Raw genomic sequence first — 25,600 nt, 5'->3', positions numbered from 1 at the left:
TTCTGCACAGTTGAAGCAGGGCCCACTCCTGGACTTGAAAGTATCATCACTTCCCCCAGTGTGGAGTTTAGATGGGGTCAGGGTTCCCTGGTGATCTTGGACTCTAACTGTCCCAGGGACAAACTGTGGCTCAGTGATGATCATGGTAACACCTTCTCTGCACTTTCTATTTGGTTTCCTGGGTAACTCAGTGAGGAAACAGAGCGAGTGTAACTATCCTCACTTTGAAACTGAGGCCCAAGTTGATGGAGTGATGGCAAGATCACATTTAGAGACTCATGTTAGAGGCAGGTGTATACCTGTGGGGTTCTGAGTCCTGGACCCATGTGCCCCTATGGTGGATGGATGTGTAAACACAAACCATACTGATGAGCTGTGATGCTGAGGGCAGGCTGTAAGCCCATCTGCCCCCCAGGCTCAACACCATTTCAGTATCTTAAAGAGATGCTTACGAAAGGGGGAAGAAACTCAGCATCTTCATGAGGTACCCGTTAAATTATTAGCCTGGTATTCTGAGTTCAGCAAAGAGGCTATAGATTAGGAGACCCGAGAGAGCACCAGGACATCGTACTCCTCCCCTCCCGGTGCTTACTCATTGAACTTGTCAACCTCACTCTTCCGGGCGTGATACTGAGAGCTTGCTAGGCATTCCTCCCAGCACCTGGACAAGGTGAACCCCTCAAGCTTCTGGTTGAAGTGTGTCAGGTCCCCTTCCTTATACATGTTTTTCCTCCGCACCTTTGCAAGGAGAGAAACACTGAAGACTTGCTGGTGACAAGGACAAGGGGGCATAACCCCAAGTTTAGCTTCCCCTCAACAGCACCTGCCTCTCCTCTGCCCCCATGGGAGATGTCCAAGACACAAAGCCACGATCCCCTCAGGGTAGGTTAACCCACTCTGACCCGCGCCACCAGACTCCCAGCTTACTTCCTCTGCAGGCAGCCCACAGGTCATCGCGACTTCACTCATCCAATACTCAGCAATGAGCATGCCCTGGGGTCCCCCAAAGCCCCGGAAGGCCGTGTTGGAAGACAGGTTGGTCTTGCAGAGCCGCCCAGTGCCCCGGATATTGGGTATTTTATAGCAGTTGTCCATGTGGAATAGGGCTCGTTCCATTATCTGGAGCAGAAGGAATCAAAATGGGAGACAACAGTGGGCACATTTCATTGGCGACAAAGGGATTTCAAGGGCTGTACCCTCTGTGTCTTTCCCAGCCCTGTTGGCTCCTCGGGCCCACGTTACTTCTTCCCAGGTGCTGCAGCACAGGACTCCTTACTGGGCTCCCCGCCTCTGTGTCTCTCCACCCTCCAACCTATGCCTCAAACAAAAATATAAGGTCATTTCAGGCCAACCACTTGCTTAAAAACGGCACTCAACTCTCTTTGGAGTAAAGTCCATATATCTTTCAGCATGGAATTCAAGACTCCTTACGACCTGCCCCCCGTATGTTTCTTTATCCTCTTTTTTGACTATATGTTCCTCTTACCTGATGTGCCCTTCCTCAGCTTACCCACCTACTAACTACCATTCTTATTCAGCTCCTCCCTGGGGAAACCCTTGCCTCTTAAAAAAATAATAATAATAGGTGATTTTGTGGATTAATTTTAAAGTACTTTGTATTCTCATTAGAGTTTTATAGTAAACAGTTTCAAGAGTCAAATACTGCTGCAAGGTTGTGTTATGCACAATAGCAGCTCCCACTTTCCTTCCTTCTACTCCACTTAGAGTTCCCATAGCTCATTCTCTATCAGCGCTTTACACTAACTTTCATATCTCTAAATAACGTCTTACACTGAAACTTCTCGATGTTTTTAGTTATAGACTCTTATATTGTTTTCTTGTTACAAAAAAGGTGATTTCATTCCCACCTAACCCCCTTTCCCCCAAAACACATCAACTTCCTGTCCCCCATCCTCCCTGTATAATTATATTTTAATCTGATCAGCAGTCAGTTTGATATCATCCTGTAAACATACTGACAGCTAAACCACATAGTTATACTTGATTGCTTCTCTTTTTTTTAAGATTTTATTTATTTATTTATTTATTTATTTATTTATTTATTTATTTATTTGAGAGCATGAGCAGGGGGGAGAGGTAGAGGGAGAGGGAGAAGCAGACTCTTCTCTGAGCAGGGAGCCCAATGTGGGGGTTGATCCCAGGACCCTGGGATCATGACTTGAGCTGAAGACAGATGTGTAACTGACTGAGCCACCCAGGCACCCCAACTTCTCTCTTTCTTGATAATATCCCCCCGCCACCCACCACACTAGAGCTAATAATTATCTTTACTTTTTCATTTTCTTAGTTTTCTATGCAATTATTACTAAGTCAACTTAAGTTTTCCCTAGTGCTAGAAATCTGTTCTCAGTATGTTTGAACACTTTAGACTTTCTAGCAGCCTCATCTTTTGAAGAAATTGTTTCTACAGCCTTCTGGACTACTCCAATTTCAACTGGCAGTTCACCTGTCACCTGGGGATCTTCCCCTCACATTCACCCCAGATTCTCTTTGCCTCTCTACATTGAATCTCCCCTTCCTGAAACCCATGTCTTCCCATTTCCTACTCTCACTTTATTGGAGTACATCCTCGAATATCTTCTCAACAAAAAAGAAAAGAGTATATAGAAAGAATATTTTTGAGACTTGCATGCCTGAAAAGTCTTTCTTGAACTCTCATCCTTGATTAATAATTCAGCTGTATATAGGATTCTAGGTTGGAAATAGGTTTTCCAGTTTCCCTCAGCAAAATCCCTGAAGGCATTTTACTGGCACATCATAGCTCTCCAGTATTGACAAATCTAATCAATGTCTCTCCAGTTCTTGGAAATAGTTCTGTTTTTCTCCTTCCCGAATATTGTAAAATCTTCTTTATCCCCACATTTCTCAAGTTTGTGGCGATGTAACTTAGCATAGATCTATTTTCTTTGTTGTGCTGGTTATTGGATGGGTTCTTTTAATCTCAAAATGTATGCCCATCTGTTTAGGGGGGTTTCCTGAGTCATTTCTTGATAGTTTCCTCCTCTCTCTTGTTTCCATTCTTTCTCTCTGAAACCTTGAGTATTTGGATCTCCTGGACAAGTCCTTGAATTTTGTTGTATTTTCTCTACTATTTTTCTATATTTTTTCTTTACTTGGGGAGATTTGCTCAAGTTTCTTCCAACTTTCCTGCTTTCAGAGTTTTAATTCACCAGAGTTCATTGTTATTCTCCTACTGTTCCATTTTTATGGCATCCTCTTCCTTCTTGAAGGTATAATAACTCATCTCTCTGATGAGATCAGTGGCAGCTTTTATTTGTTTGTTTGCTTTTGGGTTTGGTTTACTTCACTGTGTAGTCTCTCTCTCCCACAGGTTGCTTTTTGTCTTTGATTATTTCAGTCTTAGCCTAGATGCTTTAGTATGTCTCAATTAATTCCATTTTCGCTTTCCCTTAGCACTCTATCAACTTGTACTTCTATTTCATTTTGTCTTTTATTATCTGTCTCCCCCCACCACACCATGAACTTCCTGAGGGCAGAAACAATGCCATATATTCTTTATGTTGCCATCCAAGGCACTCAATAAATGGTTGCTGGATTGAATTTAAAAGCTTCTAAGATCTTTGGGGACAAGCACCGTGTCTTTTTCAACCTGATTTTTCCTACAACACCAAGAGGCATGTGTTGCAAATGCTGAGAATGCTAAATGTGTTTCTGTTTTTGAGAGATCTAAAGTGTGAAGTTTTCTTTCTTTTTTATTTAAATACTATAAGTTGACTAATTGAATTTGAAGTGTGAAGTTTTCTAATTGAGCCAGTTAACCCTTAGCAAAGAGAAGTGGCTGGCTTGGTGGGGGGGAGGGGAGGAGATGAGGATATGATTCATAGGAACTTCTGTTTTCCTGAAATGTTTGACTTATTTTTACAGGAAGAATCTATGTGTGCGTAACTAGTATGGTTATAGAATTTAGATTTTAAAAAATTATAGAAAGCAGTACCACAAAGGTAACTGTTAATTCTTAAAATTAACAAAAATTCATGTCTACATAAGACTCATAGGAGAATGTTCACAGTAACATTATCCATAAAAGCTAAACACTGAAAACAACTCAGATTTCCATTAGATTTCCATCAAGTGGTGAATGGAAAACAAAATATGGTCTATCCACATGATGAAATATTCTCAAAAGAAAAGAATGAAGGACTAATGCATACCATAACATGGATGAACCTAAAAACATTATTCTGAGGAAAAAATGCCAGACACAAAAGATTACATAGTATATGAGTCTATTTATATGAATCAACTACAAGAGAAGGTCTATAAACACAGAAAATAGACTGGTGGGTGTCTGGGCCTGGAGAGGGTACGTAAGAACAGGAGTTGCTATAAGAGATCTCTTTAGGACGATGGAAATGTTTGAAAAATAGATCATGATAATAATTGCAGGACTCTAAATTTACTAAAAATGATTAAATTATATACTTCAAATGGGTGAATTTCATGGTGTGTAAACTATACTTCAATGAAACTGTTAACTAAAAAAAGAAGAAATTCAATTCCTTACTTAGGATTCAAACATCACAAAAATGTGTTATATAGGAAATGACAGTGAGTGTGCCCCTTTGTCCTACCCAATCACTGTTTGGTGTATGTTCTTTTGGAATTTTTATATATATATATATATATATATATATATATATATATATATATATATATATATATATTTCATGTATATATATGTATATACACACACATATATACATATGTATATATTACAGAGGTATATGTTAATTTTACATACACATACACGCACTGTCATCATACTATGCATAAAGTTTTATAACTAATTTGCTTGCCTGACAAAGTATCTTGAAAAAGCAGGAAGAGTTTCCAATCAAGAAAGTAATTTGATTATCTTTGTGCTTTAGAAGTAAGCCAAGAGTGGAGAACCTAAAAGTGAGGATCAATAGGGAGGCTACCACAATGGTAACAGGCAGGAACAGAGGGTGGCCTGCACCAGGCTGGCCTCCCAGTTACTCCACCCGCCCCTGGGAGGCAGAGACACATCCTACTTACACTCTGGGAGAGATCCAGGGTATTCCCAGCATTGCTGTAGTGCTCCACCTCCAGAGCCACCACCTTCCCAGTCTTCATGAAGCCAACCTGATGAGAAGGGGAGGGGTTTCTCAACAGTGCCCTTCCTCTGGTAACCCTTAGTCATCCCTGCCCACTTGTGCTACTTGGAGGAAGCAGAAAGAACCAGACATCACACCATGAAAACAAGGTCATTGGGGCTTAACAGGTGAAGCAGAGAGGAGCTAACATCTCTCCAGTGATGTTCCATGGCTCCTCAATCCTGGACACACCTTCTCCCCACACTCCTCCTTCCCTCTACCTACTCCTGGTTTCTGGTTCTGTGAGAGGGAGTGAGGAAGCAGAGAGGGGAGGGCAGGCAGAGAAACTGAGAAAGATACTGGGGAACCTCACAGCTTTGGGCCAGCAGGCAAGCTACACCCCACACGAGCATGAATGTGCTTTCATATTTTTCACATCCCTGACCCTATGCAGCCATCAGAACAAACCTTTAAAGGCCAGGCCATCCCATAAGTGAGGAACTGGGACTCAGAAGACCTAGTTACTTTCTGTGAGCACTCAAGAATTTCAGAATAAGGAAAATATGATCCCTTTGGGAGAGTTCAATCATGAAACAAAATCAGACAAGGTCAAAGGGGAGATGTTAAAGGCCAGCCCATGGAGAGATGGGCTCCCAGACTGGGATCTAGCAGGTTATACTGTGTTTAGAGGGACAGGGACCCAAAAAGGGACCATCCCACGGAGGAACTGGCAGTGACCAGCCATCTGTGGTCTGGCGGAGCAGGTACCCACACTACAGGCCCTGGGCAGCTTTATTTCTCATTGAAAATCACTAAGCACTAAGCGGTCATTCTGATTTTTACATCAGGCAGTGAATACATTCACATTAGGCCATTCTGTAGGGATTTACCCAGGGCTGCTGAAAAGTCACACATCTCTCACAGTTGGATAAAGACCAAGGATGGACCAGAGCAAATTCTCAAAAGGCATAAATGCCACACTGGGACATCCCTTGGGAGGTGGCCGGCCAGCATCATTCCTCTATGTTGCTGTTGGCTGATTTGAATTTTTCTCGTTACTATTTCTTCTTTGAACTTCTACGGGTAGTCACGAAAAATGTTGAGAGTACATCCCAGGATCCTTAGATCTTCATCCCCAGCTTTCTTGATGAGATGGCACTGTCCCTCCCATCCCCAACATAGTTCCCAACATCTAGAACCTTGTATTTGGCTAAGAAGGGATGTCTGCCACCAGTTATCAGCATGTCCTCATCACGATCCAGCATGCAGCGCACAGGGCGGCCAGTCCTGAGGGAGGCATCAGAGGGTTAGAACACTGGGAGCCTCTGCAACAGCCCAGTCCTGTCAATCTCAGGGATGAAAACAGCACTGGAGACTTCTCTTTCCACCTGGCACTGGTGCGGGTCTGCTCCACCTCTAGCTGTCTAGGAACCGTGCTGGACAAGCCAGGGACTATAAGGCTATGAGATGCGTCCTTGCCCTCGGGGCCCTCACAGCCAGATAAGGGAGACAAGACATGGATCCATGCATGGAACACAAAGAAACAGGTGGTGTTACCCTCAACCCAATGGCCAAGAGTTCTAAAAACAGAAGGCTGTGAAAATGCAAAGCAGGGGGAATCTACTTCTAAAGGGGGGAAATCTGGAAAGCCTTCCTAGTAGCAGCAGCCTTATTCTCCTTCCCCGGAGCTGGCAGGGAAGACTCACTTGTATGCAGCCAGGGCTACTACCGTGGACACCAGGGTGCTCCGGGTCTCTTTCCCTCCAAAGCCTCCTCCCATTCTCTTCACTCGGACCAAAATCCGGTTTATTGGAACCCCCAACATGTTTGCCACGAAGGCCTGTGGACAAAAGAAAAATTACTTGCCCTGAATGCATCACTGGGACTTACTTCAGGCCTGAGCTGTCCCGCCGGATATCTATGAACCTAATTACTGCTGTGAATATTGAGATTGTCCTTGATTTCAGAAGTGTCCCCACCACCTCCCCAGGCAGCCCTTGAGCTGAGGGTCCTGGGAGCCAGCACTTATTAGTCACCGCAGACTGAATTCACTTGTCTTTAACCAGTGGGGGGAGTGGCTGGCCACAGCATACTCTCAGAGCCAAAGTTCATTCCATCTAGCCAGGAACTGTTGAGTTGTGAGGGGAGGATCAGTCACCCAAAACGCTGCCCACCACTGTCGCATTACCAGAAGTACAGAAACAGGAAATATTTGAGCTGCCACAAATAATGTAGTGGTCTCTGTGGCTACCACTTAAGCCCATACCCTTGTTTTACAGAGGAGGAGCCAGAGATTCAATGACTTGACCAAGGCCATATATCACTGGAATGATAAAAGCCAACACTTACCAGACCCAATGCAAGTAGTAACACCTAATCAGTACACCCTACCAGGTCCATCTTGCAGATGAGGAAAACCAAGGAAGGCAAGGTAATAACTCAGTGACACCAGCTTGTTGGTTGACAGGGTCTGGTTCCAGGTCCACGACCCTCAAATCCCCTCCTCCCCAGTCCAGATCACCCTCTTCCCATACCCCACACTGCCACACGTGCTCTGCCAGACACTCCCCAAGTGCCCTCCCCCGGCCCTGGAGCTGACCCACGGGACACCTACCTGGGTCTTCATGGTGTTCTGTGTAGACGCAAAGAGCTCCAACTCCCCTTCCTCACCTTTCGGGACGGCGATGGTGCAGTGAGTCTCCAGGTAGAAGTGCTCTTGCCCACCTATGTACACTTCGCCTGGGGAGGCAATAAGACGCCCACATTGATCCCAAGTTTGCTTAAGGAGAGCACACCCACCGTGTACCAGGGACCATTGTAGGAAATAATTCCAAAAGGGGTCTAGTTGGCAGCCCTGCACCACATGGGAGCTGCGGGCCTAACTCCACGGTGTGGAGGTGGGGGGAGGAAGAGTGGTGGGGGAGAGTCCTGGCTGCAGATGGGTGAGGACAGCCTACAGGCCTACAGGGGGCGGCCAGGATCTGTGGCCACTACCTTCTCTGATAGTCTTCGAAATTCTACATACTACCAGCTCCTGAGAATCACTTAGGTCTATCTAGCCTAGAGGCAGGAGGGCAGAGATGAAAATGGCAGATGGTCTTTCCCTGCCATCTACTGTTTTGTTACAAACATCAGAAGGACTCTTCCAGTAAATATTCACTCCCCTGCTCCAGGACCCAAGGTCCAGCCCTTGAATTTAATTTGTACCCAGGGCCAGTCCATATCTGGGACTGCACGGTGCTGGCTATACCTGAAACAACGTTGTCTGCTTCTGAAAACCCCTTCGTGAGTTCTCCCTTCTCGATCTTCAGCTCAGACCCATAAAAGGAATTGTTTTTTATAGCATCCTGAGGATCAGAAAGAAGCTTCAGTGACTGGACTTTCAGAGGAGAAGGAAGGTTGTTTCCAAACCTGAAAGAGAAACTGCTGGAACTCCCTCTCTCTTCTCACGCAGATATCTACTAATGCCTTACAGACTTAAAGTAAGCTTGTGTGTGACCCCAGGCATTGCATTCCTCCACTTCCTCAGAGATAGGTGGACAGCCTTGGATCTTGAGGAAAAGTAGAGTCCCTCAAGGAACAATGGGAGCTGGCACTGGGAAGGAGGAACCTAGTTTGGCCACTAATGAACAGACTCTGATATCATGATGGGGACATACGGTTTCAGAAGACTACCCAAACCTGGGGCTGGAAGAGATGTAAAATTTCATCTATTGCTGGAATCCTCCCTAAAGGATCCCAGTAAAGGTGCCTCCAGGGATGGGTGGCTCACCCCTCTTCATGCAGCTCTTTCTCAGTTACCTCAATTGTAATAATGGCTGGAAGTTCTTCATAGGTGATTTTCACCCCCTGAGCAGCTCTCTGTGCATGTTCTGGAGTGTCGGTGACCACAGCACCAATGATGTGCCCAATACAAGTCACCTGGGAACAGACCCAGACAGTTAATGAACATAACATTCTCCTCACAAAACAAATTATTTTGGATTGTTCAAAAGGCAAAGGAAGTCCAGGCCACCATAGTTTTCTTAAGGTACATTTCAGGAATGCCTTGGGGTCTTTTCTTGTCTTTGTCCTACTATTTGGGATTATGTGCTTCTTCACGTGTTTAGAATCAGTGGAACTGGAATAGGACTTGGAGATTACTAGTATCAGAATGGCAAACTCACTTCATCTCAGAGACCAATTCTGCTGATTCACTACTGGCAGATTGTGGAGAAGCCGCCCAGGGTGGAATGTGGTGATTGACATGTTAGTCATGACTGCCGTGAGCAACAGAATGAGAGGCGTGGCAGCATGAAGTCTATCTATTGATTCAGATCAACTCCAACACCCTTGTTCTTCAGGTGAAGAGATGTAGACCCAGAAGGTAAGATCACAATCTTGCCTTGGTGTATTGCTAGATCACAACTAAATCTTGCCCCCATTTCCAGTTTCATTTCCTTCTACCATTCCCTTTTGTCTTCTGTCTCCAGATTTACACCAAAAGCTTCTCGAAGGCAGCAATCATGTCTTATACTCCATCTAGATGCCCAGGAGCAGTAGTTCTCAAAGCCTGGTTCTTAGTCTTGATGACCCATACACCAGTTTTTTGTTAGATTTATAGAATAGAGATTGTTATTATCTCATTACTTAATGATCCAGGTCCTTCACAGGTCATTTTCTTCCAACATCCCCCAAAACATAAACAAAAAATATTGTCCAATTCATCACATTGGAATACAAGGTTTCAGGCAGCCCAGGTGGCTCAGCAGTTTAGCGCCACCTTCAGCCCAGGGCGTGATCCTAGAGACCCAGGATCGAGTCTCACATCGGGCTCCCTGCATGGAAGCCTGTTTCTCCCTCTGCCTGTGTCTGTTCCTCTCTCTCTCTCTCTCTCTCTCTCTCTCTGTGTGTGTCTCTCATGAATAAATAAATAAAATCTTTAAAAAATAATTTTAAAAAAGGAATACAAGGTTTCTGAAAAGAAAACTCCACACAGTCTCTGATGGTTATCTCTTGAGGATGCTGTCAAGTTGTTGACTTAATTGAGTAGTGCTATGGTGATTACACCTGCTAGCAGCAGTCTTAGAGGCTCTTGTAGTTTTTAAAAGCAATTTGTTCTTCTGTCAAATGGAGTTCTTGTATCTCCATGGTTATAGCTTTGGATTCTCTCCTTCACTTGTACATTAATAATAAAGTGAATCTGCCCTTCAGCAACCCTAGTCTTCTCCAATTTGCATTTGATTTGTATTGGAATTGTAAAATGACTGCCTGAGGACTATCCTATAAGTGTATGGATTTTTGTAGCCACCATCTTGAGTGTTTGGAAAGTTTTGTGTGTGTGTATGCAGGAGACTTCCATATATGGTTGAAATCGATAGATGAACTTTTGTATAAGTGAATTATCAATACACATAGTGATGATATTGTGATTTCTATTCTAGTTAGTTTGTTTGCCATATTTTTATTTTCTTTAAAAAGGATCTTGATATTATACCCTTCAGAACCTAATTGGTAGTTCAAAAACAATCACCTGTCTTGTTTTAATGCCACTCTGGCCAGGCATCATCCTACTATGTGCAATTAGCAACCGTCAGTTAAATAGACAAGTAGGGGATCCCTGGGTGGCGCAGCGGTTTGGCGCCTGCCTTTGGCCCAGGGTGCGATCCTGGAGACCTGGGATTGAGTCCCACATCGGGCTTCTGGTGCATGGAGCCTGCTTCTCCCTCTGCCTGTCTCTGCCTCTCTCTCTTTCTCTCTCTGTGACTATCATAAATAAAAAAAAAAAATTTTTTTAAAGATTTAAAAAATAAATAAATAAATAAATAAATAAATAAATAAATAAATAAATAGACAAGTAAACACTAAGTGAAAGTTTAAAGTGCCACCAGACAGACTTTGTCCCTTTACAGATTATCCTTCACCCTGGCCAATCAGATGGTGGCCACAGTATGTGCAAATATGGAATCCTTTCAAGATTAGGATTTAGACGCATGAGCACAAATTAAAACTTGACTGCTCATTACACTAACTTCATATCTTAAAAAAGCCAAGACGTACCTCATCCTCTGCAAAGATTGTTTCATCGTTAAAAATTCCAGTTTTATTACTCCCAGGAACATCATTAAAAGAGAGAAAGCAAACGAACCCTGGCACCTTCTCAGCTTCTGAAGTATCTATGGACCTGCAAGAATGAGCACAGTGAGGGATCCAGGCAGGAAACCAAAGCAGAAGACCCATCACCCCACTGGATACCTGTCCTCAATTGAATTCCTCCCTTCTCCACCTTCTATTCTATTCTATCCTATCCCTATCCTATATTCTATCCTATTCTACCCTGTTCTGCAAACGCTAGTTAAATGCTTACCCTGTGAAGGTCACCATGCTGAGTGCTGCAGGGAGGATGGAAGATGAACAGGACAGCCCCCCCCTCCCCCATCCCATGGAGCCTCTACTAGGGAACCAAATCACAGTGAGTAGCATTTACTCTTGAAAGCTTCTGCTCACCACTGATCAAATGACCCTGAACATCGTCACACAGCCAAATTCTTCTCCCCACCTTCGTGGAGCTATCCCAGGGCAGCAGGGCACCCCGGCCATCAGCAGGCCTGAGAGGAAGAACACCTGGAGCCTGTGTCACTGTACTTCTAACTGGCCCAGGCCCCCATGGGGAAATTAGCACAGAGGCACCTCAGAGAATAGTATAGAAACTACTCTGCACACCAATCAACTTCCAAACAGGCAATCCGCATCAGAGCTCCAGAGAGTCATTGTCATTGTTCTCAGTTTACATTCGGGAAACTCAGCTAGAGAAAATTGAGTGGCTTTTCCAAAGTCACCTAGCCAGAGAGCAGCATAGCTGGGGTTAGGCCCGAAGTGAGGTTAGCAAAAGCCCAAGCCAGGTGCACTTCTGCTGTATCTCATTCCCTTCTAAGTGCATGCAGCCAGAAAAGCCCGGATCATTGCATTTACTACAAAGCCCCATCCCCATCCTCCTACATCCATTCATACATCCCTCAGATGGAGCAAAGTTTTCTGAATGTAGACAATGGGTATCATGGTCAGCGTGCTCAGTATGGGCTCAAGACAAGGACAAAGACAAATGCATTTACCCTATAGCTGGCAACTGTATTCTCTTAAACTTCTTTCCCCCACAGAACTGGAAGAGTTTACTTATCTGTTAGGTTTTGTCTGTGTCCATGTTACCATTCCCAGAGCCTGTATCCAGGTGGCTAAGAGCAGCAGAGGAAACACCAATGAAGAGGAGACTGGATTCCCTAATGCATGCAGCCCAAGGGAGAGTTTCTCTGCTCAGCAGGCCATGTGTCTAACGCCACCAGCAAATCACATTCAGCCTCTGGCCTGAACATCCAGAGGCAGTACAGCCCAGTGCTAATGCTGCCTGGCTTCAAACCCCGGCTTTGCTGCAAACTCTGGCATTGTCAACTCTGTGACCTGGGGCAAGTAACTGACCATGCTTCTGCCTATTTCCTCATCTGGAACATGGAGATAATAGGACCCGCCTATAGGGTTGCTGAAAGGAGTAAATGTGCCAATATATGTAAAATGCTTTAAACCAGGCTGCTGCAAATATTAAGTGCCATATGAGTGTCTATTATTATTATTATTGAGGTGGCAATTCTTGTCATTTGGTTTCTCCAAGTTCAACAAACAAGTATGAGCCACTCTTCTCTCCTAGGTCCTTTGTGGACTCTATCACTGATCCTTATGCAAACATCCTATTATGAACAAGGAAACTGAGAGCTTACATATGCAGGCCAAGGTCCCTGTTGCAAAGCACAGAGGCAGGGACACAATCCCAGGTCCATCAGACTCTCCTCCCCTTAGTACTGACTCAAGTTCTACTGAAATTTTGCACCGAAGTTTAGCCCAATTATCAAAGTGCAGATCTAACCCACTCCTGTTAAAAGCTCCTCCCTGCTTTTCAGACCAAGCATAATCTCCTGGTTCAGCACTCCAAGGCTTTCCTTATCTGGCCCCTATCTATACCTCCAACGTCACCCCCTCACCTTCCCAGGAATCACTGAGCCCTTAACATCCCGGGGTCCTCTCCTATGTGATTTTAAGACAAGTCCTTGTGTTCCTCTCTAGACCAGAAGGCCCCAGAGAAGCCTCCCAGAGCCCTTCTTCCTGAGTATATTTACGACACTCACTTGATCTTGGCATGGGCCCGGGTGCTGGTGACCAGTCGGAGGGACAGCTCGTTCTCGTAGCGAGGGATGTCATCACAGTACACAGCCTCCCCGGAGGCCTGCATGGCCGCAGCCAGGTGGGGCAGGGGCCGGCCCACCATGTCCTCTTCAGACTGACCCTCAGGCACCTCCTGAAACAATGTGGTCACCAGTCAAGCTGAGCTGCAGAGGACACTGTTTCCCTACAGGCCCAAGGAAAGTGCAAGAGCTTCAGGCCGAAGCAAACCTGAGGAAGGATTGGGGAGGGTGGGGAGGCAGGAGGGGCATAGGGCAAAGTTACAGAAAGGCAGATAAGAAGTCATTGAGAAGGGTGCCATAGTATCATTATACAGAGGAACAAAAAATAAATTACTAAAGAGGAACCTCTATGTCCATTCACTGGGGGTTGAGTAAAAACATTATGCTCTATGCATACGATGCAATAGCACACAACTGTTAAGACATCCTTTAAAAGAATTTTAATGAGAAGGAAAGAATACTCGTGTTAAATATAGAAACAGGACATAAAACATTGTGTGTGTCTATGAGCATTTGAATTCTGTAGGGAAAACATACATTTTATAAACGTAGTATATACATTTCCATATATGCATAGGAAAAACCGGAAAGACATAAAGAAGAATATAATGATTTTTCTCTTGGAGGTGGGATCTTTTTGTTTTCTTCTTGATGTCTTTCTGTACTTTCCAAATGTTCTAAAAAGTATTTATAATAAAATTCTGTTTAAGAGTTGTTCCAAGTAATAATAATAATGGCCAATATTGTATTGAATGTTTAATATATGCCAGGAGCTATCTAGCTATCTAGCTATAGTTATGACACAGCAGAGCTTGGATTCCAAGCCTGGCGGTCAGACCCCAGAGTTCATACTTGGGACCACCATACTCTAGCCAGGGGCCACAGATCGTGGCCTGTGGGTCAAACGTGGCCCACTGGCTGCTTTTATAAATAAAGTTTTATTGGTACACACATTCATTTATGTATTGCCTCTAGCTGTTTTCATGCTACCATGACATAGTTGAGGAGTTGCAACAGAGACTGTATGGCCTACAAAACCCAAAATGTTTATGGGAGAAGCTGAGCCTTGACCTAGTGCTTCCCAAAAAGTTGCCATTGATAGAAAGTTGTTGTTTTGTTTGTTTTGTTTTGTTTTGTTTACATGGTCAAGAGAACTCCTGGCTTTTCACATCAGCCCCACAGAGGCACCAGAAAAGACAAAATGGAAAAAAAAATTTTTTTTTCTTTTTCTTTAAGGAGCAGATGAAGATGAGAGTAATCCCAAGAGAGAAATTTGAGTAAGGAAGAGAGAAAATAGCTTCATTGACATTAATAGGATTCCCATTTTCTTCACTGGATATTTATGCAGAGCACTAAGGAGCTTTGAGCACCTATACAGAACTCAAGTTGGTCACTCACCAAAAGGTCAGCATCATCTGATATGACCTACAGAGGCCAGTGATATTAGCCATACATTCTGTATACTCACTTGGAAGAGCTGGACGTTGGCTGGAGGGTCTTTCTGAAAGAGTAAGGTGGCACTGGCATAGGTGGGGTCCAGCTTCCCACACTTCTGTGGAGACAAGAGAACCGTGGTGATCGTGACTATTTCTACCACTGATCCCACCCTTGATTGTCCCCAAGGGGTAGAAGTTACAACTATTCCCCTCATCTCCTCATTTTACATTCCTTTGAGTTCTGGCTGACTCTATCTTAACATCAGCATGCAGGCTTGGGAGCTCAGTAGTTAATAACAGCCTCAGCAACTCCCCCAACCCTGCAGCCTGCATGGTGAATGGTTTGTACTTCCTCCAACACACCAAATGGTTTCCCTCCCTCCTGCATTTATGCACACTGCTCTTTCTCCCCCAGCCTTGCTGGAAAATTCTTCTTCCTCCTCATTTCTGTGGGAAATATGGTATGGGAAACATGCACAATATAATCTCAACAGAATGAAGGGGGACATAAAACACAGCATAAACACAGCATGACCTCGAACCTGTTTAGAATGTGATATGTTCCAGATCAAAAGCTAGGAGGATGACAGGTCTGTAAATAGGTGGATGGAAGGACAGACAGAGAGAGAGAAAACAGAATGACAGACAGATGGACAGATAAATGTAGGGAAAAGGTCAGAGAAATAAGCAAAAATAGTAGCAGTAGTTTTCTGGGGGATCTGAGAGAAGAGTAAATTTAATTTCAAAAAAGTTAATTTGAAAAGTTTTTAATTTCTCCATTCAAAAATGTTTCATTTTTTTATTTTCAATTTTAATTTTTATCACATTTCCGGGGTTTTTAAGTTTTCCACAGTAAGTTTATTGCTTTTGTAACCAGAAGAAAGTAAGTATTATGAATGTTTTTCAAAGAGGGATTTCAGTCAGCTGTCCCCACGTCTGTGGGGAGGAGCCTTCCCTCCTTTGCACTACCCATATCATCTTCTCAGTTGTCACTCTAGGCTGACCTTTATTGACCAGGTTCCCTGCCACACAAGGCTTCCCCTTAGTGCCTGGCACAGTGTTATGTATAAAAGGTACAAAATAAACACTTGGCGAACCAATGTGGGGAGATGGATTCCCGCTCAGCCATACCCCCTCCAGAACGTGCACCCTCACAGTGACCACTGGGCCCCCGGCTATAGCAGCCCCACCTCCCAATGTCGTTTCACATTCTACCTTCCCTTCTCACTCCCATTCTAACTACAAAACCACAGTTGCCTCAGCCAGCCTCTGGAAGGGTCATCTGGTCTACCCATGCCCTTGTGCAGATTTTTCCAGCCAAGAGTTCAAGAGTTGTGACCTTTTCGAGTTCTTAGGTGAAATGATGACTGCAAGGACCAGAATCTATGTCACTGATGCCCAGCCCAGTGCTCTGCCTCGTAGCCACCCTGTTGGCTCCCATTTCCATTTGGCAACCTGGGCCATGAGTCCTTGGTCCTCTCTTCTCTACCCTCAGACTTCGGAAGGGAGGAGCAAATTGATCACCTGGTCCACAGGTGAGTCCTCCTCACTCAGACTGGTTCCTTAAATCCCCAAACAAGAGTCCTGCACAGAGTCTGTATCTTGCCACCATCCCCACCCCCATACTCACATTTTCTAAGTTCCCTCTCTCTAATTTCTGAAGCACTGTCAGGTAGAATTTGAAGAAGAAGCTGAGGGTGAGGGTCCGCCGAAAGTCCACCATGCCGCCAGGGGCATCGGGGGACAGCTTCAGCTCCTCTGCCAGGCCTGCACACACGTTCTGCAGCAGATCCTCATTCCATAAACTGCCAGAGAACAAGTGAGAGAGTGTCCCTATCTGGACCTCAGAATCATTTGCGTGGGCTGCTATGTACAAGGTGACAGTTGTCTGAACCTTGGTTCCAGATTTGGTTCAGATACTTAGAGATTTGTAATTTTGGGCCAGTTACTTGCCTGAGCCTCAAGCATCCTCATTTTTAAAAAGAGATACAATAATTTTTTTAAATACCACCAAAATAATAGTAAAATCTATTGAGTCCTTATCATATATACTAGGCAAAATCCTAAGTGCTTTATATGAAACATTACTTTTCATTTCAATTTAAAAGTGTACCAGGGAAAATTTTTAGACACATTTTACCAATGAGAAAACTGAGGCATGAGAAGGTTAAGTAACTTGACTCATATAACCCAGCAGGTAAGTGTTGGAGCCAGGAATTGGAACCAAGGAACCAAACTCCAAAGGTAAGCTTTATTTATCCATATGGTCATCGTAAGGATTACAGAGGATAGTGCCAGTGAAGGGCGTGGTAAAACTGCTGCCCTATCCTAACAGTAGTAATAGTAGCCATAGTAGCCATAGTAGCCACGTAGCAGTAGTAGTGGCAGGAGTAGCAACAGCAATAGTCGTAGAGGTAATACTAGCAGCGGCAGGAACAGTAGTAGTGGTAGTAGTAGAAGCAACAGTAATAGTAGTAGCAAATGCAGAAATAAGAGAAGTAGTAGAACAAGGAGAAGTAGCAGTAGTAGTAGCAACAGCACCAGTAATATTGTGTTTCGTGGTAGAAGTAGTGGCAGCAGCAGTGATACTATTAGTTTAGCAATAGTAACAGTAATGGTGGCAACCGTAGTAATAGCAATAGTAATAGCATTAACAGTAGCAGCAACAGTAATGCTATTAGTAGTAATATTAGGAGTAGCAGCAGTAAAAGTAGTAGCAGTAATAATAGTATTAGTAGTACAAGAGACTGCAGTAATAGTACCAATAGTGATAGTAGGGTTAGCCACAGTGGTAACATTAGAGTAGTGATGGTAGTAGGAAAAGCAGGAGTGATGGCATCAGGAATGGTAGTAAGAGTACTGGCAGTAACAATAGGACTAGCGCTAGCTGTACTAATTGTAGTGGAAGCAGCAGCACTAATAGGAATAGTAACCGTAGTTATGGCTGTTGTGGTAGCGGTAACAGCAGTAGTGATAGTAGCAACAGTAGTAGCAATGGTGACGCCAGTGCAGCAACAGCGATGCTATTAGCAGTAACCATGCTACTAGGAGCAGTAGTAAATGGAGCAGGGGTGGTAACAGTGGTCACAGCAAAAGGCATCGCAGTAGTAGCAGCAACAGTAGGACAACTAGGAGTCATAGCAGCTGTGGCGGTTTTATCTTGCTGGTGGCTCTTACTTTTCCACCTGCTTCCGTGTGGTCTTGAGAGCTGAGATGGTTCTGTCATCCATTCCGCCATAGCAAAGGGCCAGCTCCTTTACCTGTGCGGTTCCTGGATGGAACAGGACTCTCATGCCACTGGTCACCTTGGCTATGTCATCTTCCCTCCGAGAGGCCTGCTTGAATGCTGAGAAAAACTCACCCTAAAAAATAATCAAGGGGTTCTTGTTTCCCATCTTGTTTGGCAAGGACTGCAGATGGCAACGCTGCAGCATGGGGACACAAGGAGGGATAAAGGGACAAGGCCATCGCAAACCCGGAAGGGGCCGGAGGGAGGAATCAAAGATCCAAGCAGAACCAAGACATTCTCAGGAGGAGTTCCACATAACATTCCCAGAAGCTGGGAAGGGTTGGGATTTCTCCCTGGTAGTCAGGAAAATTGAAAGTCTGGGACAAAGGAGAACGGGGTGCTCTCAACCAACAGGTAGGAAGAGGAAAGACGTCTTTTCAAAGGCTCCTCAGAGACCCCCAGCCTCCCCATCTTCCCATCCCAATGCCCAGCCTCTGAACCACACAGCACCTGAGCCACCCAGCCTCTGTGGGGCTGTGCCAAAACCTCCGCTTTTGGCACAGCCCCAAAGTGGCCTGACTGCCTCTCACGCAGATACAACGAGATGCCAGAGGGTGTCTGAAGCACACCTTCAGCTGGCCACCTGTGCACATGCCCTCTCTAACTTGTCCCTCCCACTGGTCTATTGGCTACAGTTAGAAACCTTGCTTCCTGAAAGAATGAGTCACCCTAGGAAACAATAGCTATGTTGGTGCTTTGCACATCCATTCCCCCTGGGTTTAAGCCAGGCCCTCTCAATAGGAGGGGAGCATGAGTTGCTTTCCAGGTGAGAACCATCTGATAGCAAGCCCATTCTGTGCCAAGTTCTGCTCGAGGTCTGAACTCACCACAAATTCTAATTAACATCAAAGGCAGAAGTTTAAGGGAAAATTTACTGGAGAAAGCACAATGAGGCCCATTGTGGAGGTCCAGCATGGCCACAGGCTTCTGTTCCAAGAAGCCACAGAGACTTCTCTCAACCATAAAGCTAGTCTAGATCCCTGATGTCAAACATGGTCCTGGGACAGTGAGCCCAGAGTCTGAACTTGGTTCTGGAACAGAGGTTCCAGCTGCTCACTTCCAGGACCGTGCCAGTCCACGGTGACATTTCTGCTGGGGTACCGTGAAATGTCAGTGTCAGATTGGCAGCTGTTCTTTTTCAAGAAATCCTTCCTAATTCTGGGTATAAAAATCTCCTTTCTTTTATGAAATGTTTTTATGAATGTCTCTATCTGGCAAAATAAAAACTGGACGGTGCTATCTGTTTTCTCATCCTTCCCCAACTCATAATTAAATAAAAGAAAAAGATACTGATCCGTGAAATACAAAAACTCTGGGAATCACTGCTCAAAATGGTCTATAAGGACAAGCTAGGAAGTCATGAAGAAACCACCTTGGGGACATAATGGCCTTACTTTCATTAGCATTCTCATTAAGGAGGCCAAAATTAGCAAGGGCAAACATGCCTTGTAACACTCACTCGAGCACTAGCTGGGGTGAGACCCATAATACTCTCTATTCAGGCTGGTTTCACGGCCTTGCACAGATCACTTTTCTATGAGGTCCATTACAGAATGTGTGGCTGCCAAGGGAGGAGAGAATCACACAGATGAAGACACCACAGTCCCCAAGGAACAACAGCAAGGAAGCCAGAAGTGCCCAGACCTGCCTCAACAGGGCAGAAAAACTGCCCATGAAGCAGAAATTCAACTAAGCCAACCCAGAGCAAGGTCAGTAAATAAACACCTCATCAGCATGTGAGGGCCTGAATCAGCTTCTTCACTCAGCAGTCAAACCCCTCTCCTCTGACCTGGGGCAGGAATGCTCCACAGCTGGACGTGCTTCTGAAATCGTGTTCTAGCTGCCCGCCGGAGCGCCCCACTGGCTCCTAGACATCTCCTGGGAATCTGATGAATTCTCGATTTCAATCTTCACAATAACCTCCACACTGGGTCACATCGTGCCCATTTTACAGAAAAGGAAATTGAGGTTCACAAAGTGGAACTGACATGCCCAAGATCACATGTCTAGCTGTCGGTTTCACAGTCCAAGCCATGCCCTATGCCCCCTACCCTGAAACTCCTCACTGTCCAAAGAGAAATATGGTTGGTTAAAGGCAATGTTCAGAGACAATGTTAAAGTTGAGAGATGTTTTAAAGGTTGGTCCCCAGGGCAGACTCTGGTCTCTTCGTCTGGCGCCTAGCCCCGGTAAGAGTGATTCGGGATACAACTGAACATCTCACCTCCCTGCTGTAGGGGATCTCGATGGAAAGCAGGATCTCCTCCGGGGCTAGTAGGGTCTTCCTGTAGCCAGGGAAGAAGGTGTGGTCCATCCGAACTGTTCTCTTGATGCCTTACAAAGCCAGATGCAGAGAGGCCAGTGTGAGAAAGCAGAGAACAATCTACCAGTGAATTCCCCACCCTGGTCTCTGGTGCCCACAAACAGAGGGAGTTGCTGGTACATTGGGGCCAGGGTCTTCTATCTAAAATCCTTACTCAGTGGTGTGCTGGTACATGTTTAACAACTGATTATGTGTGGGCAGGCGGAAGCCCTGAGTTGTGGTATTTGCTAGCTTCTACAGTATCAACACTCTTGCTATAGACGATTTCAAGCTACCAGGTGACATCAGTGAACATGAAGTTGGAAAGAAGGTAGCAAAGAGTTGACACAGCAGGCCTACCATCTCCTGAAAAGCCTGCTTATCAGTTGGCTGTGGGCTGTCCTCCGAGAATGTGGATTTCAGCAGAGTCCCCACCATTCTCCAGTAGGAATGACTCACTGTGTCTAAACTGTTCATATAAACAGCCGGGTTTATGCTGAACACTTGCCTTCCTTTTGAATGTCTGGGCTTTTGGCTTGTGCCAGGCAGAGCTATGTGACCACCCCCAATAAAAGCCCTAAGTGCTCAGTCTCTAAAGAGTTTCCCTGGAAGACTGTACTTCACATGCCTGATTATGATGTATCTTGTTGTTGAGGGAATTAAGGGTGTCCTGTGTGACTCCATCGGAAAAAGGCTCTGGAAGCTTATGCCTGGCTTCCTCCAGCCTATGCCCTATATCCCTCTTCACTTGGCTGATTTTGCTTTGTATCCTCCCACTTATAAGTCATAGCCATGAGTACAATGATATGTTGAGTCCTCTGAGTCCTCCCTGACCTCCCATGAGTCATCAAACCTGGGAGTGGTCTCGGGGACCCTCAGACAAGGAAGATGCACAGCAGCATACTGTGATATAGCATTTCCAGTCTGCAGTTATAATGGATGGGAATAACCTTAAGAGCATGGGCAATAGTAAAATAGACTAAAATAATAGACAAAGTGATGAATTTTTACTATTTACTACCTTTCTTTTTAATGTCATTTATTCTACTGTAATTTTATATAATTCAATTGTTAATTATGGCCATGTTTAACAAACACTCAGACTCCCTAAAAATCCAGGCTGTGGCAAGCCTGTGCATTCCAGCTCTAGCACACCAGTGGGTAAGGCATCTGCACAACAGAGGCTGTTGTGAATTCTTTTTTGTTTGTTTGTTTGTTTGTTTGTTTGTTTATTCATGAGAGACACAGAGAGAGAGGCAGAGACACAGGCAGAGGGAGAAGCAGGCTCCAGGCAGGGAACCTGATGTGGGACTCAATCCTGGGACCCAGGATCACACCCTGGGCCGAAGGCAGGAGCTTAACTGCTAAGCCACCTAGGCATCCCCTGTTGTGAATTCTTAATAAAGACATGGTCCAACTCTCCTGGCCTCCAACCTGGGTATATCTCCCTTGCAGTTTCCAGGGATCCAAACCTTAGGACAGCCAGGTTTTTGAACTTTGGGCTCTGTCTCTCCAGAAAGTGACCTATCTTATGATACTTCCCCACACAGTCCTCCTTCTCGACTTCTGCATGATGTAGCTCTCACCTCTGGACACGATGGTCAGCTTGGCCTCACTGGCCATGAACACAGGATTGAGGTCAGAGATGGGGCTGGCATTGATGATGTTCCCTCCAATGGACTAGAACAAACAGAAAGTGTGTGAGAGCCCAGCCCACCCAGGAAAACCTTGCTCTCACAGCTGGCTCCTGACCATGGGCATGTGGGTGACATCTGCTGAAGGCACAAGACTAGCACCACTTGGGCATCCACGACAATGTTTGAGACCCAAACACTTAGGATTGGATTTCAGGTCTGAAATGTACCAGTTGATGACCTGGGTCAGCTCCTTTAATTTGTTCAATTTCACCCCAACTTTTTCTGAAAGAGTTGAGGTGTTTTTTTCCGTGATGCATGCAAGTGTTTCCTCAAAGTAGATTCCAGCCGAGCTGGGGAACTCAGTGGAGCTTTCTGAGCTTCTGCCTTCTCGTCCACAATAAGAGGTGACAGGGGCTTAGGCTAGGGTGAAGGAATGGGATTGGGCTTTTAGCTTTGGGTTTTGTTCTTATGGAAAACAACAACAAAATAGAAGAGAAGGGGTGGCTTTCCACTCAACGCCATCAGCTGCCTTGAGCCTCCAATGGCCCCCGGTGTGAGAACATCGTTAGCAAACAGGGAGCCTGGGAACTAGTCTGAAGTTTGGTTGTGAACAGTCAATGGCTGGACCCCTCTTTCCTCTTGGACAGGGGCAGTCTCCCTCTGGTTCTCTTCTCAACCCTGAAAGGCAGTCCCCCCTCCCAATTTGGCTTCTCCCTAACTAAAATCTCATCCACTTGCTGATAGCCAGCCAGAGTGACCCACAGGCCACCTTCATCAGAAGCACCTTCGGAGCTCCAGCCCAGCCCTACTGAGTCAGAATCTCTGAGAGTGGGGCCCAAGAATCAGCATTTTCACAAGCACCCCAGGCAGTTCTAAGCACCAAAGTTCAAGGCCCGCTGGGTCTTCGTCAGAGACCAGACCAGCCCCCACCCCACCCCCACCTTGTGACAAAGGCCTCATATCTTGAGCTTTGGGGACCCCTGAACAGGGACTCACCGCCACAGACTTGACCTGCTTCCCAGCAAACCAGCGCAACTGCTCCAGGACACCTTTGAACACCTCTGTTTTGTAGGCAGGAAGTTTGTTAACGGCATCATGCAGTGTCTTTTCCACAATGCTCAAGGGGCAAGCAGCTCCAAAGGAGATACCTGGAAACACAAGCTCAGAATAACAGTGGATCCCTTCCCAGCTCAGAAGACACCTTCATACACAGCTCCTAGGACACTCTACTGGTCTCTGCATGAGGCTGAACCAGATTTCACGTCTTTACATGGATGAGGAAATGAAGGCCCAGAGACGTTAAATGACTTGCCAAATGCCACAAGGCTAATTATAAGAGCCAAGACTCAACCACAGGTCTCTTGATGCTACAACCAGAATGCATTTCTCTCTAAACCAGTGGTTCTCAACTCAATAAAATCAGATATCTGAGGGTGAAGTCCTGGCTTTTTTTAAGAAGCACCCAAGATCTCTGAGCACTGACCCCTGCCCCATGAGTGATTCTAATGTGTAGCCAGGACTGAGAATGACTACTGAAAATCTCACAGCCCCCCTTACCCACTGGCACCCTACCATGGATGCTCAGGGGAGGAAGGCAATGAAGGGTGCCCTTCACTCCATACAGGGTGACTCCAGAAGAAGCAGGGAGCAGTGAGAGTCAAAGGAGTGGCTTTCCTGGCACCTCCTATGCCCCCTGTGACACATTCCTGGCATCCCAGCCCCTCCCTCCCTGGGCTCAGGGCAAACGTCTCCTTACCCTCCAGTCCGTGCTCCACTGCATTCAGCTCAGGGATCCAGGCTGGGCAGACAATCATAGGAAACAGCCTGTTCTTGAACTTCATCTCAATGCCTCGAGAGAAACGAGAAACCTGAAGTCAGAGGCTCCTACCAGAACAGGCCTCAGCACTCTTCCCACCACTCACACAGGATGTAGGACATATTCGCAATGGCATCATGCTCTGCGAGGGTCTCGGCATTGGCAGGTGCAGGAGACAGGATTCGGGGGTTCAGTACGGTTTGCACACTATTGGCCTGAAAACTGTGTCTTCCTCTCCCTCTCTCCCTCCTGAGAAAAAACCCTATGGGAATTCAAATGAGATAAACTTTTTTTTTTTTTTTCTCACAAAAGCTTCATTTTCTTCATCTAGCTTCCTAACCCTGTGTTTGTGCTCTGACACCTTTACTACGATTTCTGTGCTTCAATAAGCAAAGCACACTTGATTGTGTCAAAAACACACTCAGTGCACGTGGAATCACATTAGGCTCCACTAATGTGTTTTTTTCGTTTCAAATGAGATGAACCTGAATTAACATGTGTGTGGGGAGGGGGCAGGTGTGGAGGGGATCACATATGAAGACACAGCATACTAAAATATGTCAGGAACCCATCTAAATGCTTTACATATTTTAACTTATTCTAGCCTTACAATAGCCTTGTGAGATACTGTGACTTTCCATTGATAGATGAAGAAGCTAAGGCTTAGGAAGATTAGGCTCTTGCCCAAATTACACAGTTAAGAATAGGCATGTTTCAGTTCATGAGCAATTCTTAGAGTCGGAGTATAATAGTAATAAAACAGGAAAGTCCAACACTCAGACAAAAAGGGAAATTGTCTAAGGAAGAAAGCATCAAACCTGCCTCCTCGGTCCCCAACATCTGCCTGAGGCCTTCAAGAGCGTGGCTTGCGGGACCACACATCTGTACCTGATTTCTATTCTGAGCCAGTCAAGTTAGAAAGCTCTGCGAACAGACTCACCTCTGTTCCTCAGACCCGGTTAGCTCTGCACCCTCTGAACCCTTCCCACAGAGCTCCAGATGGGAAGGTTCAAAAAGAAAAGTCTGTGCCTCCTCTCCACCCTCTTGTGTGCTGACTAGAGTCTCTGATGGGTGGTCCAGGTTTTGAGGAGTCTGGCCTGTTTGAATATTGGCTCCCAGGACAAAGAATGCAGGTAGAAGGCATATGGGGCCCATCTTGACAAGTCTCTCTACGTCTAGCTTCCCCCAAGCCCCTGCGCCGGCTGTCAGTGGTTATCCTGTTGGGTGTACTTGTATAAGGAAGAAGGGGTGAGGCAGATGCAGTGGTCTCAAGGAATTATTTCTAACTTGAAGCTTATACATTTGTTGTGGATTCCCTTCTATTAGAATCTGATTGGGTCCAGGATGTTAGGCGACCCCATGGCAAGGAACATGTCTTAGGTCAAAGGAGCTCGAAAATTCTTCCAGCAGTCATTGTCTGCTTTAACTCATGCTTCCCTGGACCCTAGGGCCATAACGACACAGGCCGTCAGGGTCACATCACTTGAGGCACATCTCATAGGCCACCCTGCCAGCCCCTCTGTGTCACATTACTACTATTGGGGTCTCTGTCCTGCACCTGTGTTCACAAGGGCAGGGCCTACTCTGTACTTCTGCCAGCTTGAAGCCAAGGCAGGGCCTCTCCTCTGTGTCTACAGATCCAATAAGAATTCAGGGCCCAGAGGGTTCCTTCCAGAACCAGAGCCAGGAGACTCCCACAGGACTGCTTGTGGCTGCTTAAAAGCATGTCCAGCCCCCACACCCCCAAACCACAGGTCTTCTAAGGTAGACCTTGGCTATGCCATGATTCTTTCTTCGGAGCCTCCCTGGGCTTAGG

The 25,600-nt window shown here is 45.6% G+C and overlaps 1 protein-coding gene across 3 annotated transcripts in view; it reads right to left on the bottom strand.

Moving 5' to 3' along the window:
• XDH (xanthine dehydrogenase) overlaps positions 1-25,600 on the bottom strand; it is a 60,384-nt gene that overhangs the window by 13,444 nt on the left and 21,340 nt on the right. For 2 of the 3 annotated variants that reach the window (XM_072770620.1, XM_072770622.1), the window contains 17 exons: positions 23,725-23,817; positions 22,965-23,116; positions 21,918-22,011; positions 20,254-20,363; positions 17,920-18,104; positions 16,373-16,547; positions 14,775-14,858; positions 13,250-13,419; positions 11,136-11,259; positions 8,898-9,017; positions 8,347-8,443; positions 7,711-7,835; positions 6,803-6,936; positions 6,296-6,383; positions 5,059-5,145; positions 928-1,119; positions 593-738 (listed from right to left, as the gene is read on the bottom strand). In XM_072770620.1, coding sequence (XP_072626721.1) covers positions 593-738; positions 928-1,119; positions 5,059-5,145; positions 6,296-6,383; positions 6,803-6,936; positions 7,711-7,835; positions 8,347-8,443; positions 8,898-9,017; positions 11,136-11,259; positions 13,250-13,419; positions 14,775-14,858; positions 16,373-16,547; positions 17,920-18,104; positions 20,254-20,363; positions 21,918-22,011; positions 22,965-23,116; positions 23,725-23,817 — 2,176 coding nt within the window. The remainder of the gene's footprint in view (positions 1-592; positions 739-927; positions 1,120-5,058; positions 5,146-6,295; positions 6,384-6,802; positions 6,937-7,710; positions 7,836-8,346; positions 8,444-8,897; positions 9,018-11,135; positions 11,260-13,249; positions 13,420-14,774; positions 14,859-16,372; positions 16,548-17,919; positions 18,105-20,253; positions 20,364-21,917; positions 22,012-22,964; positions 23,117-23,724; positions 23,818-25,600) is intronic. The other variant, XM_072770621.1, reaches the window with a different exon arrangement.

The sequence above is a fragment of the Canis lupus genome, chromosome 12 (genome assembly GCF_048164855.1).
Source record: "Canis lupus baileyi chromosome 12, mCanLup2.hap1, whole genome shotgun sequence".
Taxonomy (NCBI): Eukaryota; Metazoa; Chordata; class Mammalia; order Carnivora; family Canidae; genus Canis; species Canis lupus.
This window is presented reverse-complemented; position numbering and strand designations above follow the sequence as displayed.